Genomic DNA, 15,783 nt, shown 5'->3' on the forward strand with positions numbered 1-15,783 from the left:
GTTTTACCCAGTTAAAATACTTGGTGTGCTTTTGGAAACGGAGGCGGGGGGGAGTTTTTTAATTGACTGCAGTTATATGCACTTGTGAGACTACAAAAAGATGAAAATTGTTTGGAAAAATCAAGGTCCTGTTTAGAATCTCTTGCATTGAAGATAACCATAGTTTTTGGTGTTTGTGGATCAGTTATTGACGTATGGGAGACAGGGTTTGTTTTGTGATCTTCTGTGAATGACTACATCAAATGTTGTGTGCCTGAGTGCTGTTAGAGATCCCCCCTGTAACACTGGTGGGATTACCTGCAGTAGTTGAAGTATCTGAGTGGTTGCAGCATGCAAAGACAATAATCTATAAGGCATCTGGAAGGGTTTCTTTAACCTGAAATTAAATTGAATATGCAGTTTCACAAAATTTCCATGTTATGTGTGGTGGTAAAAATAAAATATTCCCCTTTGTTTAATTTAAAGGGTCCAGTGGAAAGTGATCAATTCTGTTCTAGAAGACAGAAGAGATAATCTTGTTGTTATGGCAACTGGTAAGTTACCTTTATATCCTAAGACACAGTGAAAAATCTTTTCCTTTTTGGGGAGAGTAGGGCACAAACTTGGAGACTGTCCATGAGGCTTATATGAGCAGGGTGCCCTGATTGAGAATGTGTAAGTCTGAGCCAGCTATGCTGGCTACTGTTTCTTTCCTAGCCTTTGTCACTGACCTTGGTGTAGAGAGGGGTATCAAATGGATGCTGACCATATTTATCTCCCATCTTTGTTCCTCTGCTAGCAGAACAAACACCACTTTTTTTTTTTAAGGGCTCAACAAGGTGTTAGAATTACAGCTGTATGTTGTAGCTGCATTGACAACATGATGTTTCACTTCTGCCTTTTTTCTTTAAGGCTATGGAAAAAGCTTGTGCTACCAGTTTCCTCCTGTTTACACTGGACTTACAGGAATTGTCGTCTGTCCTCTTATCTCCTTGATGGAGGACCAGGTGCTGCAGCTGACGTAAGTAACATGGTAGTAACAAGCTGCTGCTATATTTCCTGTGGAAACCCACTAATTCTGCTTGTGGTGTTTCTTGGTGTTTAAGGCTGCAGCTTTGTACAGCAAGCTGTTTGTGTGTTAGCTGTAAAGCATACACTTCTCAAGGAACATGTTCAAACTGTAAATAGTCGAAGGTCACTGGATTTGCCAGTTACGTGAACTGTAGGCTGCGTTAGCAAAGGACCTGTGCTGGTGGGTGGTTCCTAAAGGTGGATCCTTCTCAAGTATTTCTGGATTCACAGGCCCTTTTTGCACAGACCACACTGGAGGAGCTTCACAGGCTGTTTGAGCCAGAGAACTGTGTCAAAATTTGGTAGAGTGTCTTTTGGGTCTGGGGAGTAACATCTGAACAACATGCGGCTGAAAGTTGCAGGCCATTCAGACTAAAGTGATGGCACAGACTTACTGCAAAGACGGACAGTGTAGTAGGTCTCCTAACACCTGGCCTGTTCACTTCTTAAAAGGTCTGAGGGGGGAACTAGTGGGTGACAGTGAATTGCTCTTACCTGAGCAGTTATAGGTGTGGGCAACAAAAATCTCTTTCATTTTAATACCCGATAATGCTTTCTCTACGTGTACTTGCTTTCTGTTGTAACAGCTAGTCACTTCTGATGTTTTCTCGTTTAAGCTGTGGGAATCGTGCTGAGTTGTCTAGTTCATTCCTGCCTTGTCCAGCTTAGAAAGAACAGGTCTTTTGTGAAAGAAGGGATGTGAAGATTTTATTTTTTTTTTGAAACAGGGAACATCAATTAGGTGTGGTATTTTCTGCTGCACATCATGACTGTGTGTGGATGAATGGCTGGAGAGCCTAAGCTGGCTCTATAGCCAGCCCCTAGACTGAGTATTAATCAGCAGGGTGTCTCTACGCATTCAGCTTCTTCTTTGGCTTCTATACTGTTTTCCTGAGTGGAAAAGGTTTATTCACTACCTTCTCAGTGGGTCATTCATTTTGAAGGCTGAGGAGACTGACTTGGTACAACCTAATGCAATTCAGTAATTTGTCTGTCAGTCTGGGTGCAGTTCTGCCAAGGACTGAAACACGGAGGAGTGAGGGGGGAGAAGCTATTGAAACAAAGGACTGTAATAAAATGCAGTAAAGAACCAAGTTAAGAGGACAGGGGTTGCGGGCTCCTGAAAGAGGTCAAATATGAAGAGGCTGAGCGGGTAAACTTAATTATTGAATCTGTCATTAAAAAGCAGCCACCTGATTGAAAATTGGTAGATGCAGCATGACTAGCTCATAAAAGATTGAAAGACTAGGCAAAAAATTGCACGCTAGTACAGCCTATATCCAAATGTGATGAACTGCATAAGATAATAGCTAAAGAAAACAAACTTGGTGTATTTTCAGCTTTTGGATGTGTTGTTAGTAAGCTTATGTCTTGTGCAAGGAAAGAGGTCTTTATTTCTCTGATTCCTTATTGCACTAATCAAGTGTGTGTGTGTGTTGTGGGGGACAGCTGGAGGGGAAGTGGAAGAGCATTTGGGTGGCAGGAATAGCCGCTCTTGCTTTTTCAAAGGGTTTTCCCACAAAGATCCTTGGAAGAAAGTAGTCTCTGACCCCGCAGCTTGAACTTCCTTTGTGAAGTGCTGGCATAGGCTGAAAGCTAAGGCAGAAAGCTTTGAGAGTAAATCTGTTCATGACTGCTTTTTATTTCTGCAGGATGTCAGAGATTCCGGCTTGCTTGCTTGGTTCGGCTCAGTCAAAAAACATCAAAGAATGCATCAAAGCGTAAGTCTCGGCTAACCGTTCTGGGACTGCAGGTTCTAATGTAGTTGTATTTGAGAGGTAGGATATCTCCCTGATCTGACATCACTGAAACTTTAGATTCTGGCCCAGGCAGGCCTGGAACCTGACACTTAGTGACACCACTTGCATTCACCCAGGCTGGGTGTGTGGGAGGCTATAGCCATGCTCTTGTGCCTTCTTGCTGGGGAGATGTGGCTTGTTGACTTCATGTTGCAATTTATACAGGATTTTACACAGGTCTTAGACCTGTATCTGTCACTGAATCATCACAACAGGCCCTTCTTGTTCTAGTAAATCTCTCTGCTGTTTTTCTTTTCCTGTAACGCTGTGTACTACCTTGCATTCCTGCGGATCTGGAATGCTTTCTACGGTCTTCATGTCCTTTCTCTTGTTCCCTGTCCAGAAGTCTGTACTTGTTCTCATTTACGTCTTCTAGACAATGGTGATTTTGTTTCATTTGGTTAAGCTGTCTGGGGTTGTTCCTTCTGTGACAGTGTATTTTCTTGATGTTTCAGGGGTCAGTACAGAGTCATATATATGACTCCAGAGTTCTGTTCAGGGAACTTACAGTTACTTCAGGATCTTGACCGAACTATTGGTAAGTTGGAGATAAGGTTGTAGGTGAGTTGGCAAGCAGCTTAAGTTCATAATTGTGTTTCAACTCTTTTAATGCTTGAACATTTTTCACCGATTTCTTACCAGTAGTGAGCTCAGAGGCTAGTGTAGTGACTGCCAATAAATGGTGTCAGAAGATCCTGTCATAGATGAAAAATCATATGTGAGTAGTGTCTTTAGTGTGATCTTGGCATGGGAATGCTAGACAAGTTACTGGGAACAGAGGTGCTAAAACACTGGTCTTTAAATCACAGGGAGTGAAATGTATATAACAGTATTTAGCCTTCTGAGTATTCAAATCTCTCTGATCTTTCTCAGAATGTAACAATAAGATTGTGTTTTGAAACACTATAGTGTTTTAAAAATTCTCTTTTCATCAAAGACGCTGCAGCTGATCCATCTCATAGTAGGGTAAACTCAAGGCACATAAACTCCAAGAATTATTTTTTTACTAAGGTACTGAGTTTCTAGTGCTGTAGGCAGGGTGGACTATCTAGGGAGAATAGGAGCCATCTGGATTTCTGAGTCCCAAGAAACTGTATGTCTAGCCTCTCTGACTCTAGGGTGCTTTGTGCAGATTAGAATGGGATGTCTGTACTCGAGGGGTTTTTCTGATTCTGAAAATGTAAACTTATTTCCCAGGAGCATCTTTTACCCCTCTCCTCTCATATTTTTCTGGACTTGCATTTATCTCTTCAGTGGAGACCTGAGACACTCAAGCTTTGTTTTACAATCCAGAAGATAAAACTAATGACATCTATAATAAGCATTTGTGATTTATTATTAAGAAATTCTGGGAAGCAGGGGGTAAGAAAGGGTCCTGTCAGAGGCAGATCAGGATTTTGACCCATTGTCAGGGTTGTTGGAGATCTGGAGCTTGGAGAAGGAAGAAGAGGTGGTGATGGGGGAGTCTGTAAAGCTCTTAGGCTTTTTTACAAAAGAGGCCGTTATAAAAATGGTCCTGGTGAGTTGGTACAGCAGAAAGCATTCTAGAAACAAAAATTTCAGCAGGCTGCTGGTGTTCCCTCAGGAGAGCTTGAAATTGAGCAGAATGGGGTGTTTGTATTTTGTCACTTCCCATGTTGGCTTGTCTTGTTGATGTGTCCATGCTGTGGTTTTGTGCCCACCAGGTATTACCCTCATCGCCGTTGATGAAGCTCATTGCATTTCTGAGTGGGGCCATGACTTCAGAAATTCCTTTAGAAGTTTAGGCTCATTAAAGAAGGCTCTGCCATCGGTGAGGCTTTAATATGTTTGATTTCCAATGTAAGAGGAGGATACTATCTCATTTTATATGATAGTTTAAAATATCAATATTTTGATGTTGCTCTTCGGGTGTACTTATCATGCTGTTTTGGAGTTTATGCAGTCCCTGTCAATGATTGAGCTTTTTGGTTTTTTCCAAATGCTTAAATGATGGATATTCTGTACCTGGACTACCAGAAAGTTCTGAAAATTAAATTACTTTGTTGGATTCTTATGCCGTAGAAGATGACATTCCGAAGCTTCTGGTTTAATATTGAGGGATTTTTATATTATTTTTTTAACTGCCTGTCTGAGTGGCTTGGAAGGGCAAGCATCTCTGATTTCTACATGCTCCTCAAATACTTACCGCATAAGCTCAAAAATTTAGACCTGAACTTTACATGCTGCTCTTGGAAGTTTTGTCCTATGTTCCCTAAATTTAGCCAACCACATCAGAAAATTATTGAAGACTTGTTGAAGATATAATTTTAAAAATCACACATTCAGAATAAATCCCTATATTTCAATGGTGTTCTCTCCCTGTCTGCTCTCTGGAACATGTAGACCAAAGCTCTAGGAAGCTAAATATTAACGGTATTTTTCAAATAGCTGAACTGATTGGTCATCTTAAACATATTAAAGTGCCTGTTTACATGCTATTTCAGTTTTGACTTGTATTTTTTGGTAAAAAAAAAAAAAAAATCAGTTCTTGGACTTTTTCTTCTACTTTTCACTGCAGGTTCCCATTGTTGCTTTAACTGCAACTGCAAGTCCATCAATTAGAGAAGACATAGTGAATTGTCTGAATCTGAAGAATCCCCAGGTCACGTGTACTAGTTTTGACAGACCTAACCTGTACTTAGAAGTTGGACGACAAAGTGGAAATATCCTTAGAGATTTGAAGCAGTTCCTTACTAGGAAAGGAAGGTAAGGATTTAAGCCTGTTTTCATTGATCCCTCAGATATACTTGGGTATCTTGAAATTTTGGTAGTGTCTACTAAGAATTGGTAGCAGTCTTAAACTGGATGAGGAGGAGCCTGGGCTTTCTCTGTCGCTTGGCCGATATCATGCTAGTCACTTAGTGTGGTGTGTCCCATGTTGTTTTGCCCAACACCCTCTCCCAATTTTAAAAAAAGGCTTTTGATGCAAGGAGTGATGGACTCTTGCTGTTCGCATGTTGTTAACTTAAGGATCCTCAGGATCACATAAAAAATGTGAGTCCATTATAAATCTGTGGTAAGATTATTTTTTAAAAAGTAACGATAATCTCAGCAGATGAATTGCAGTCCTTTTCTGTTAGCAGACCCAGTAGTGTACCCACTCTGGTTCTGTTCTTCTTGTTGTCACAAGCTACAATGCATGCTTCTACAACATTTTAAATTGATTTATCATCGCTCATTTGTACCTTGTTACATAAATGTGGACCTTTCAAAAGTGACAGCTGTAAAAGCATGTTTCCTGATGACTTTAAGGAAATTGGGAGTCTTATCCTGCTGCTTCTATAGAGACCAAAATCTGCTGTGTTTTTTAAGAGCCCCAAATAACTTCCAAGCCCATTTTTCCAAAAGACAATTTATGTACGAATGGACCAGTTAAAATTGGTTTCAGTTTCTAAATCCCCAAGGTGATGAACTGCTGGAAAAGCTACGTTGTCTTTTTAACTAGGTTCAGTCAGGCTTTTTGTAGAAGGGTGGCTGATTCTGTTCTGTGTCTTTACACGTTGCTATTATTTATAGCAGTTCTGCGTATGAGTTTGAAGGCCCCACTATCATCTATTGCCCTTCAAGAAAGGCTACTGAACAGGTTGTGTCCGAATTGATTAAACTCGGTGTGGCCTGTGGTGCATACCATGCTGGTATGGGAATCAAACAAAGGAGAGAGACCCATCACCAGTTCATGAGGGATGAAATTCAGGTATGTAGGAAATTAGGTCCACTTGGTCCTATTTATTATTGCAGAGTTTCTGGTTGAAGAAAGAATTTGGTAATATCAGCATGTGTTTCCCGTTTACTGTGTCTGTCTCCAATTCTGAGCAAAGAAATTTCCAGTCTGTGCTGACAGCAATAGGATTCCTGGCTTATGTTTCAAATTCCTTTAAGTCTTTTAAAAATCCATAATATTTGAGGAAGATAGTGGTAGCTGGAACAATATCACGAGTTCTGTGAGCTGCTTTCTTCCTCCTGCAGTTAAGCAGGTAAAGAGTTATCCTGGGACTTCTTGTGCTCCTCTTCACGATAGGTTTTGTGCCTTTTGTTTGAGGAAACACCACTAGAAAACACTCTTAGCGTTTGCCACAACACATCATCACTCTCGTGTTTATAATCCTGTGCTCATGCTCTGACCGAAATCAGATTTAACAGTACTGTGGATCCTGAGTGTGAGTTTGAAGCCATTGTAATTTAGGCTGAATTTTGAGTCTGTAGCAAAAGGTTGTCACAATTAATCCAGGCATATTCTTGATGCTCATTTCAAAACATTCAGCATGTGGCTCCTGTTTTGTAGTGTGTTGTGGCTACAGTGGCATTCGGAATGGGCATTAATAAAGCAGATATCCGGATGGTTATTCATTACGGTGCCCCTAAGGAAATGGAATCCTATTATCAAGAAATTGGGAGAGCTGGTCGCGATGGACTTCCTGCTTCTTGCCATGTCTTGTGGACTGCAACAGACTTGGCTTTTAACAGGTAAATGAGTGAAGACAACTGCTTTGACACAGGTAGCAAACATACCAAAAGAAAGAGGAGCAGGGTGGGTTTTGTTGAAAATGTGATTTATTTTTTGGAATGGTTTCAAGTCCTTTCCTGCATACACACAGTACTCAGTATGCGCTGCTTCTAGAAGATAATCCACAAGTTGACTAATGTTAATGAATTTGTCCTTGTTGCAGTTCTGCTTTCTGAAGATGCTTTACGAGGCAGGCGGTGGTAAAACCTGGTCACTTGTCTTGTAAATCACCTGACCTGCTTTTAGACCCATCATCTGCCCCCTTAGGACTGCTGATGCTGTGGAATTATTTTTTTCTCTCCACTTTCTACATGTCTACATGGAGAAATGCATTTTTTTTTTTTTTTTTTTTTTTTTTCCTTCTGGGTGGGGGAGTCCTTGTTGTAGAAGTCTCCTGTTAACTTTGTCTACAGCTGTTACAGGGCCACAGAAGTGCCTGAACAAAATCAGTTGAACTTGTGCCAGCAGACTGCCAGAGCCTGTGAAACCATATACTTCCTTGGTCTTTTTTTCCAGGCAGGCAGAAACTTGCTTTGCTCAACTTTGAGCTGGAATGGTGTAGCTGCGTTAACGTGCTGCCCAGCACCTGCAGTTTTGGCTTGTTTTTGATGCCAAGTGGCACAGTGAGTGTGGTGCAGATGGTCGCTCGGGTTTGGCTCATGCTGCAGCTCAGTACGGGCAGAGCGAGCATTCCATACACCCGTCAACTACTCCTGTGCTATTTTCTCTGTTGGATGCTTCCAGTGATTACTATAAAGGATATTAACATGCCACCTCTGAATTTCTTGAAAGAAGAGTGCTGGTATCTTAGCATATTTTGTAATCTGGCAATGGCATGAATGAGAACTTGCCAGAGTTTAGAAAACTATAGAGTGAGAGAAATTGCCCTCTCTCGATGCCGTCTGCCCCTTCCTCTGTGCTTTTTGGCATGGATTTCTGAAGCTTAGTAGCTTGTGGGGTTGGAAGAAGCGCGCTCTCTCTCTCCTGCCCTGTTTAGAATGATCACCATATTTAGAAGAATATGAATAAAGTGCCCTTCTGAGAATGCCCTGTCCTATAAGGATCAAGATCATGGAGAAGCAGGCAGGCAGTTTGGGTCTGGTTTTAGTAGGATATTTTTTTTCTAGCTGTTTCTTGTGAATTTGACTGAGAGTTGTCTGGCATATTTCATTTTTGGTGTGGGACAGGAGAACAGCGATCAGTATTTAAGGCTCTTCATTTTTCCTTTTGACTGACAGACATCTTCTAAGTGAGATACGCAATGAAACGTTCCGGTTGTACAAACTGAAGATGTTGGCTAAAATAGAGAAGTACCTTGTGTCAAATAACTGCAGGAGGAAGTGAGTACTGGAATCTATTTAATGCTTTATGTCATTTTGGTCAGCTTTGATAAGAGCCATTGCAACTCGGTCAAACTGGGGGTTGTAACCAGATGGCATCTTATACTCACCATGCAAACATGTTTTATATGAAAAGCAGTATCAAAAAATACTGCCTTCGGCATACTTATACATCTAGTGTTTCCTTATTTGCTTTTGAAAAAAAAAACCTCAACTTTTTCTTTAGAGGAATCAAGGCCAAATAATTGGCTCCCCAGTGAATTAATTAATGATGCTGATTTCAACTCTGTTTTCTGCAATAAATTTAATGTGTAAATTCTTGGTCTTTTATTTAATTCCCTGCATTCCCTTGGGTAGACTCATCCTGTCTCATTTTGAAGACAAACAACTCCGAAAGGTTTCCTCTGGCATCATGGGCACAGAAGAATGCTGTGATAATTGCAGGTCCAGGTAAGCTTTCTTCCCTGAAGGCTGATACATGAGGTTATGTTGTCTCAGGCTGACTTGTAAGACAAACTATCTAGAAGAATTGGCTTTTTATGCATCTGATTTTGCAGATGTTCAGCCTGAAGTTTATCTTTGAACAACTGTCTCTAACCTTCTCTAGGGTTAGGAGCTGAGCAAGCCATGAGGCAGCTTATAAGCTGTTGGGCTGTGGGAAAGCCTATAATCAAAGTACACTCACAGTTCCTAAAAGGCTTTAGAGCAGCACTTTTAGACTGTGAAATACACTTTTGTTCGTCGTTTTAAGTCCTGTTAGGTAATTAATCCCAAAGGAAGACCCTTGCAAGTGGAGTACAATACCACGTGTCTAAGGTTAAATTGCACAAGTGTTAAGGGAGCTGTTCTTCTGTTACAGCGTGTGCTGACGTATGTCCTTTCTAGCATTGCTAGTAATCTCATAGATGTGCTGAAGGCAAGCCAGGGGGTCGGTAGTCACACAGGTATGAGCAGAAACACTTTCCTGAGCCTTTCCAGTGTGCACATACACGCTTTCCATGAACTTACAATGAAGCATTCCTTGGTCTTGCTGGTAGCACGATGATGCCTGATCAGAGACAAGGTGTTACGCGGTGTTGCTTTCTGGAAACTATCAATTCAGCTACGTTTCCTGTGCACTCAAGGATTAAGAAATCTTTGCTTGGCCTCTACTGAAACTCATCAAGAAGAGAATCTGAAAGATTGTAATTTCAGTCTTTGTAGTCACGTTGCTGTGCCACTGAAGAGCCCCATAGTGAATTTGCATTGCAGATCTGTAGTCACTTGAAATATATCATCATCCTTTTTCTCCTCCTTAAAAGTGATTTGTGCCAGTAACTTTTTGATGAGGTCTTCCAGCCAGAAATAAATGCATTAACAAACCTTAGAAAATCTTTAATGGGGTTACTCTTTCCTTCTGTTTTTTCTCCTTTGTGTTGCTTAGAAAAAAGATAACAGACAAAAAATCTGCTGTTCAGGGCAATTAAAGAAATGTCTTGTATGCCTAAAACAGTCCAAGTATTCAAATATTAAATTCAGAAGATTGCTGAGACGGTGTTGCTCTGTCACAGCAAGTACCATGAAGAAACGCATAGTATTGGGTTGGGCAGCTGTCTTAACCACAAGTGATTTTGACTTTTGCTCAGTCTCATGTTTTCAGTCCTAGTTCTTTATGCTTAAACATGTTTAATTGGTTATATTAATGTAACTTGAAGTGTGTGTTTTATTTAGTTGTTGCTTGATAGACAAAATTTGAAAGAAGGGGAGGGGACTTGATTTTGTTACCTGCGTTAAACTTGTTTTTTCTTTGTGTGTTTCAGAGCCACTTGTTTTGCAGTCTCCAGTGACTCAGAAGGTGGTTTACAGGACTTTGGGAAGCAAGCGTATCAGCTGCTGTCTGCAGTGAGTGCCCTGGAAGAGAAGTTTGGAACTAGAATTCCCATTCTGTTTCTCCGAGGGTCTGTAAGTGATAGCAAAAATCCTTGTATGCGTTCTGAGAGTGGAAGGACTGTTAGTGTCCCTCGCTGTTGATACACCAAATAATACATTAATATACATACATATAAATGTGTGTATGCACACATATATATTTAGTACCTTTTTCTCAGAACCGGATATCTGTAGAGAGAGGCAGTCTAGACTTTCGGAAGCTGCTCAGCAGCATTTCCTGTGCAGCAAACTAGATTGTTGTTTTGACAGGCAACAGCCATAAGTATAGTGGACCTCTGAAGCGTGTTGTACTTTATTTCCTGCACGTACAGCAAAGAAACAGTTTCTGCCTCCAAGCTCTTGCCATCTTAGTTCTGTTTTTCTTAACAGTAAAATGTTCAGTCCTCTATGGCCTAAGAGTTCAGCTTAGAACTAGAACCCGCTATTTGCCTTGTGTGGAGCTGTCCTGTATTTTGGGGGTTGTTTTGAGTTGGTTATTGACAATCATCTCTTAAATGCATAAACGCCAGCCCAAGTATTGGTAGAGGTTCTAAAGCTCTTCCTGTAAAGGCTTGAGCTTTTGTTTTCTTTATGGTGAGTTTGATGTTTTCGTAGAGACGGTTAAGTGCTTGGTTTTGTGTGGTTTTGTTTTGTATTTTCCCCATGAAGATGCATCACTTCCATTATCCTGGAAGGAGTAGCTTTTTCAGAGGGAGGAATAAACACATCTTTGCTTGGTAATCTGAGTTTGAATAAAGCAAATGATGGCCTGTGTTCTAGCTTTGTACTGCTTGGAGCAGTGGGTCAGGAAGTAGGATCCTAGAATGAATATAAATGACTTCTACATACCTTAACTTACACTATTTTTTAAATACTAGGCGAGAAATTCACCAGAAATAAAATATGAGAGTAAGAACAGAATCATTTTTTATGCTTACAGCTTAGGGGTAGGAGGGAAAAGAGTCACCTGTAGTACTTGATAAAACTGGATGAATGATGTTCCTCTTTTTTCCTCTTAATAAGAAAGTTAATTCCTGACTGTCACACAAGTATGTCTGGGGGGAAATATTCTGTTTCAGATTTCAATGTGGTCCTGATTTGTTAATTTATTATACTACTGGAAGAAGTGAAGATGATGTCAAATTTGCCCTGCAAATACGGAGTAATATTCTACTGCCTACAAGAATACCCTTTTCTGGGCTAACATACCTTTTAAAGAAAAAAAAAGTGTTTATCTGTTGCATCAATGTATGCTCTAGAAAGAATGTCTCAAATAATATCATAATATCAGCATAAGTTTATGTGCTATATCTGTCTGAAGCTGACTGGTATGTTGCTTTAAAAGCTTATGTATGGTTTATGGAGAATTCATGCTCTTTTTAAGTTAGTGGTACCTTTTTGCTAAGTCCAGGTGGCTTCCAATAGGTTTTGGGTGGACCACAAGGGAGACCATGTCTCACAATATTTGAAAGCTGAGTCAGATCATGGAAGTGATCAAGGTCCTCTGGGAAACTTTGAATTAAAGCTGCATTAACAGAAGTATTGTACTAATCCTGCTAAACAAAGAAGAATATGCAACTCTTAAGGTCTCCTTTTATCAGCAAACAGGGGAATTTGTTGCTGTTTCAGCAATTTTATTGCTGTTAGTAGACTCGGTGGCTGGTTGTGAGTGGCTTTTAGTAGTACCTCTAGTATTTAATAACTTGTACAAAGCTGAAATTGCTATCTTCTGTTGGTCAGTCCTATGCCAAGCTTAATTGGCAATACTCAGCCCAAACATGGACACAGAGTTTACTGTTTTGCATCTTGTTCCTTTTATAGTTATTTCCACCACTGAATTTGTTCTCTAAGTCAAAACTATGCTCTGAAAATGTGCAGCTGTTGGTGTAATTAAAGTCACTGGCATAACTGAAAGTTTAGGCATGTAGTCATGCTTAAAAGTAATGTGTGTTAGAAGTTGAGTGAGGGTGCTCTAGAAGAGGAGACATGGGACTTGGAGCTTTCTCTCTGCCTGCTGAATAGGTGACTGGCTTGTGTTCACCATCAGGACTCTGTGCCCTGGTCCCATCTGGCTGCAAGCTGAGTCCCTCCTGTTTGCAGCCAGCTGCTCCAGCTTCCATCCCTTGCTGCCAAAGGTCTGAAACAAGCCCTTCTCCCTGCTGCTTCTCTCACTGCACATAGAAGATAGCAGCTCCTTAACCAGCTGAAATTCTCCAAATTGCTCCTTACTGTGATTCCTGGAGGTGGTACAGAGCTCAGCAGGCCACTGTGTGTTGGCCACTGTCCTGGATTTCTTTCACTTGGCTTCCTCTTTTCTTCTACATCAGCCTGTTGTGTTTTCCTTTATAAGGAAACTGCATTCCTGGGGATAGATGCTCTGTGTTAGTGTCTAGCATAAAGGGATTCTGGTAGAAGTACTAACAGGAATCTGGAAAACCTGTGTTAACAACCAGTCTTGTAAGTGGCAAGAGGTGAGCCTCTACCCTGCTGTCCCCTGTTGTCCAAGATTATAACTGTTAGTCACACCCCTTGCTTTTTTTTCCCCACCACCACCTCCCATGGGATGTCCTTATCTAACCAGCATCGCAGATATGTGTATTTGTACATATACACTCTCTGGAGGATATACAATTTGTGTATATACGTGCACATATATATAAGAACAAAAAATACTTGTTTGACCATGTAGCTTCCCCAATGGAGGGGGCACTCAGCAAGTCTACAAATAACAGGGTCTGAAGTCTGCCTTGCCATTGATCTCATATGCTAGCAATAAATTGACACTTCTTTCTGTCTGTGACACTTCTACCAACTACAGCTTGATCCCCTGTTACTTCCCAGTCTCTGAAAAGTTCTCAACTTCTCAGGCTTACACCAAGAGTTTCTCTTCTTAGATGGCAAGGGGCTAAAACCCCTTCCACATTTGGGCCCTGAGTTGGGAGCGGTGTGGGTGATAACCCATCAGACAGAAGCTAATCAGCTTTTTTAGAGTCTGAACCATCGGTTAGAGATGAGTAAATCAGCAACTTGTTTTAAAACAATAAATTTCGCAATAAAGGCCAGAGGAGGAGGAGTGGAGCAGACATCTGTAGTGAGCTTGCTTCTGGCTTTGTACCCCTGTCCTGGGATTTAAACAGGACTTGTAAATTTATTTTTGCTTCTGTAGGCTCTTTTTAATTAAAAACAGAATGGGTAACTGCTTCTGTTTGAGCTTATACAATGTAAGATTGACTTGAACCAGTAAAATACAAACTGCACTAGAGGACTTCCTTCACTGCTGTGGATCGCTGGGATGTTCCTGCAACCTCCTCCATATACAAAGGGAGATGTTTTAACAGTTCTGTGATCTAAGTGTAGGTTTGTCTGGGGTCTTACTACAAAAGAAAGTCATGACCTTGTCATGGCCTTGGCAGAAAACTCGGGAGTGGATTAGGGTAGTAGAGGTGGAACTGCTCTTCAGGTGTCATGATCGAGGCAATGGGTATGGCTTTTGCTCTCATCATTGAGCTGCTGTAGGTGTGGTTATTGTAATGGGTATTATGTAAACTTGAACAAATTGTTTTGTTTTGTGACTTATCTGTAAAGTTCTGTGGAGAAACGTTCTTGAGGGCATGCTCCTTGCATCTTAGGTTTTTGATTTACTGGTTATATTGGAAACTTCCTTCCGTAAGGACTGGAGAAGCCTGAGAAATTCTTCCAATAATTTCAGAGTACTCAACGCTTGCCAGACAGATACCGAAGGCACCCTCTCTTTGGTAGTGGAAAAGACTGGCCAGAGAACTGGTGGAAATCACTCTGCCAACAGTTGATAATGGAAGGGTTCCTCAAAGAAGCCTCTGGGCGTAACAAGTTTGCAACCACGTGCGTGCTTACCCAGAAGGTACGTTTTGGTGTGAAACAATGCATCAGAGGCTTCTCAGAGCAATCTATAGCTAAACCATGTGGTTTATTTCTTACAGGGTAGAAATTGGCTGTTAAAGGCTGCATCTGCTTCAAATCCAAGTCTTCTGTTACAGTCCAGCGAAGACCTTAATCTGCAGAGACGTCCTAGGAGGTAATGCATGCGTTCTTTTGAGGCTTTTTATTATTTAAACATCATATCATCAGCTTCTGGAGATGGCTAGGTTAGACAGGAGACTTCTGCACTTGATTTTTCTAGCCAAAGCTTTCTCTTAGGCAGTATCATAATAAAAAGAAGTCAGTGGGAGTGCCTGGATAGACACCTCTGTTGACTGCTGGTGTGAAAGGTGACATGTTATCTGGTGCTCCTGAGATAGATCTAAGCTGTGAGTCGTGCTAAGGGTGCCTCATCACTGAGGTCTTCCATGCATCCAATCAGACAGGCCAGTAACCGGGAGGGTTAGTGGGAAAAGGTAGTTTGGAGAAATCACTTCCTGGCCAGTGATTTTGGGTAGCCTGGAAGCAGTTGTGGCAATGGGTGCTTGTGGAGAAAGTAATCAGCTAAAGACAAAAAACAGTAGAGGAAAATCCATCAAGATTTATGTTCTTTCCAATGTTGATGAGTAAAACTGTGAGGCTTTAAAGAGAGCAACTAACAACTTGTTTTCCCAGTTATGCACTTGACCTACTTTTTCATTAAATTTAAGCTGAGAATGAAACAGAAAAGCCTTTATACTAACAAGAATTGATTCAACATGAATGTGTAATAGTTTGTCTGTCTCTGTTTATTTCTTCTTGTGAAATTTTAACTGTTTAAAGTCTTGGTGGGTATGTCTGCAAAGGTGGGTGTTTTTTCATTGCTAATCAGGTATTTGCCATCAGAGTATATAGCACCAAGAGAATAGCATGTGAAGTTTTGCTTGTAATCTTTTGCTTCTGGTTATATTTAATAAACAGGGTTGTGTTGGTCTTCACAAACAATAATTCTGACCAGCCTTTTTGTAGTGAAAGGTAATGAACTGGAGGTTGCAGAGGCTTTGCTGTGACGAGAAATAATATTAGAACAAAGCTCTTCAGTGCTGGCCTAAGGAGCCTGTTCTGGTGTCTAGATTGTCTTAGTGTTGCTAAAAAATAAGTACCTCAGGTAATGACAAAGCAACAATTTTATTTTGCCTTCTAATATTCTACTGTTGTGGTTCTTTCAGCTGCTGTCTTCAGGTGAAAAAAATTGCTTATTATTAAACAGTAAGCAACAGGGAAA

General features: G+C 40.8%; 1 protein-coding gene across 2 annotated transcripts in view; it reads left to right on the plus strand.

Moving 5' to 3' along the window:
* WRN (WRN RecQ like helicase) overlaps nt 1-15,783 on the plus strand; it is a 45,243-nt gene that overhangs the window by 16,481 nt on the left and 12,979 nt on the right. For both annotated transcript variants that reach the window (XM_074154559.1, XM_074154558.1), the window contains exons 12-24: nt 466-533; nt 892-1,000; nt 2,703-2,771; nt 3,305-3,387; nt 4,535-4,641; nt 5,389-5,576; nt 6,387-6,564; nt 7,153-7,334; nt 8,613-8,714; nt 9,072-9,164; nt 10,514-10,655; nt 14,332-14,502; nt 14,582-14,676. In XM_074154559.1, coding sequence (XP_074010660.1) covers nt 466-533; nt 892-1,000; nt 2,703-2,771; nt 3,305-3,387; nt 4,535-4,641; nt 5,389-5,576; nt 6,387-6,564; nt 7,153-7,334; nt 8,613-8,714; nt 9,072-9,164; nt 10,514-10,655; nt 14,332-14,502; nt 14,582-14,676 — 1,587 coding nt within the window. The remainder of the gene's footprint in view (nt 1-465; nt 534-891; nt 1,001-2,702; nt 2,772-3,304; nt 3,388-4,534; nt 4,642-5,388; nt 5,577-6,386; nt 6,565-7,152; nt 7,335-8,612; nt 8,715-9,071; nt 9,165-10,513; nt 10,656-14,331; nt 14,503-14,581; nt 14,677-15,783) is intronic.

Source organism: Numenius arquata, chromosome 10 (genome assembly GCF_964106895.1).
Source record: "Numenius arquata chromosome 10, bNumArq3.hap1.1, whole genome shotgun sequence".
Taxonomy (NCBI): Eukaryota; Metazoa; Chordata; class Aves; order Charadriiformes; family Scolopacidae; genus Numenius; species Numenius arquata.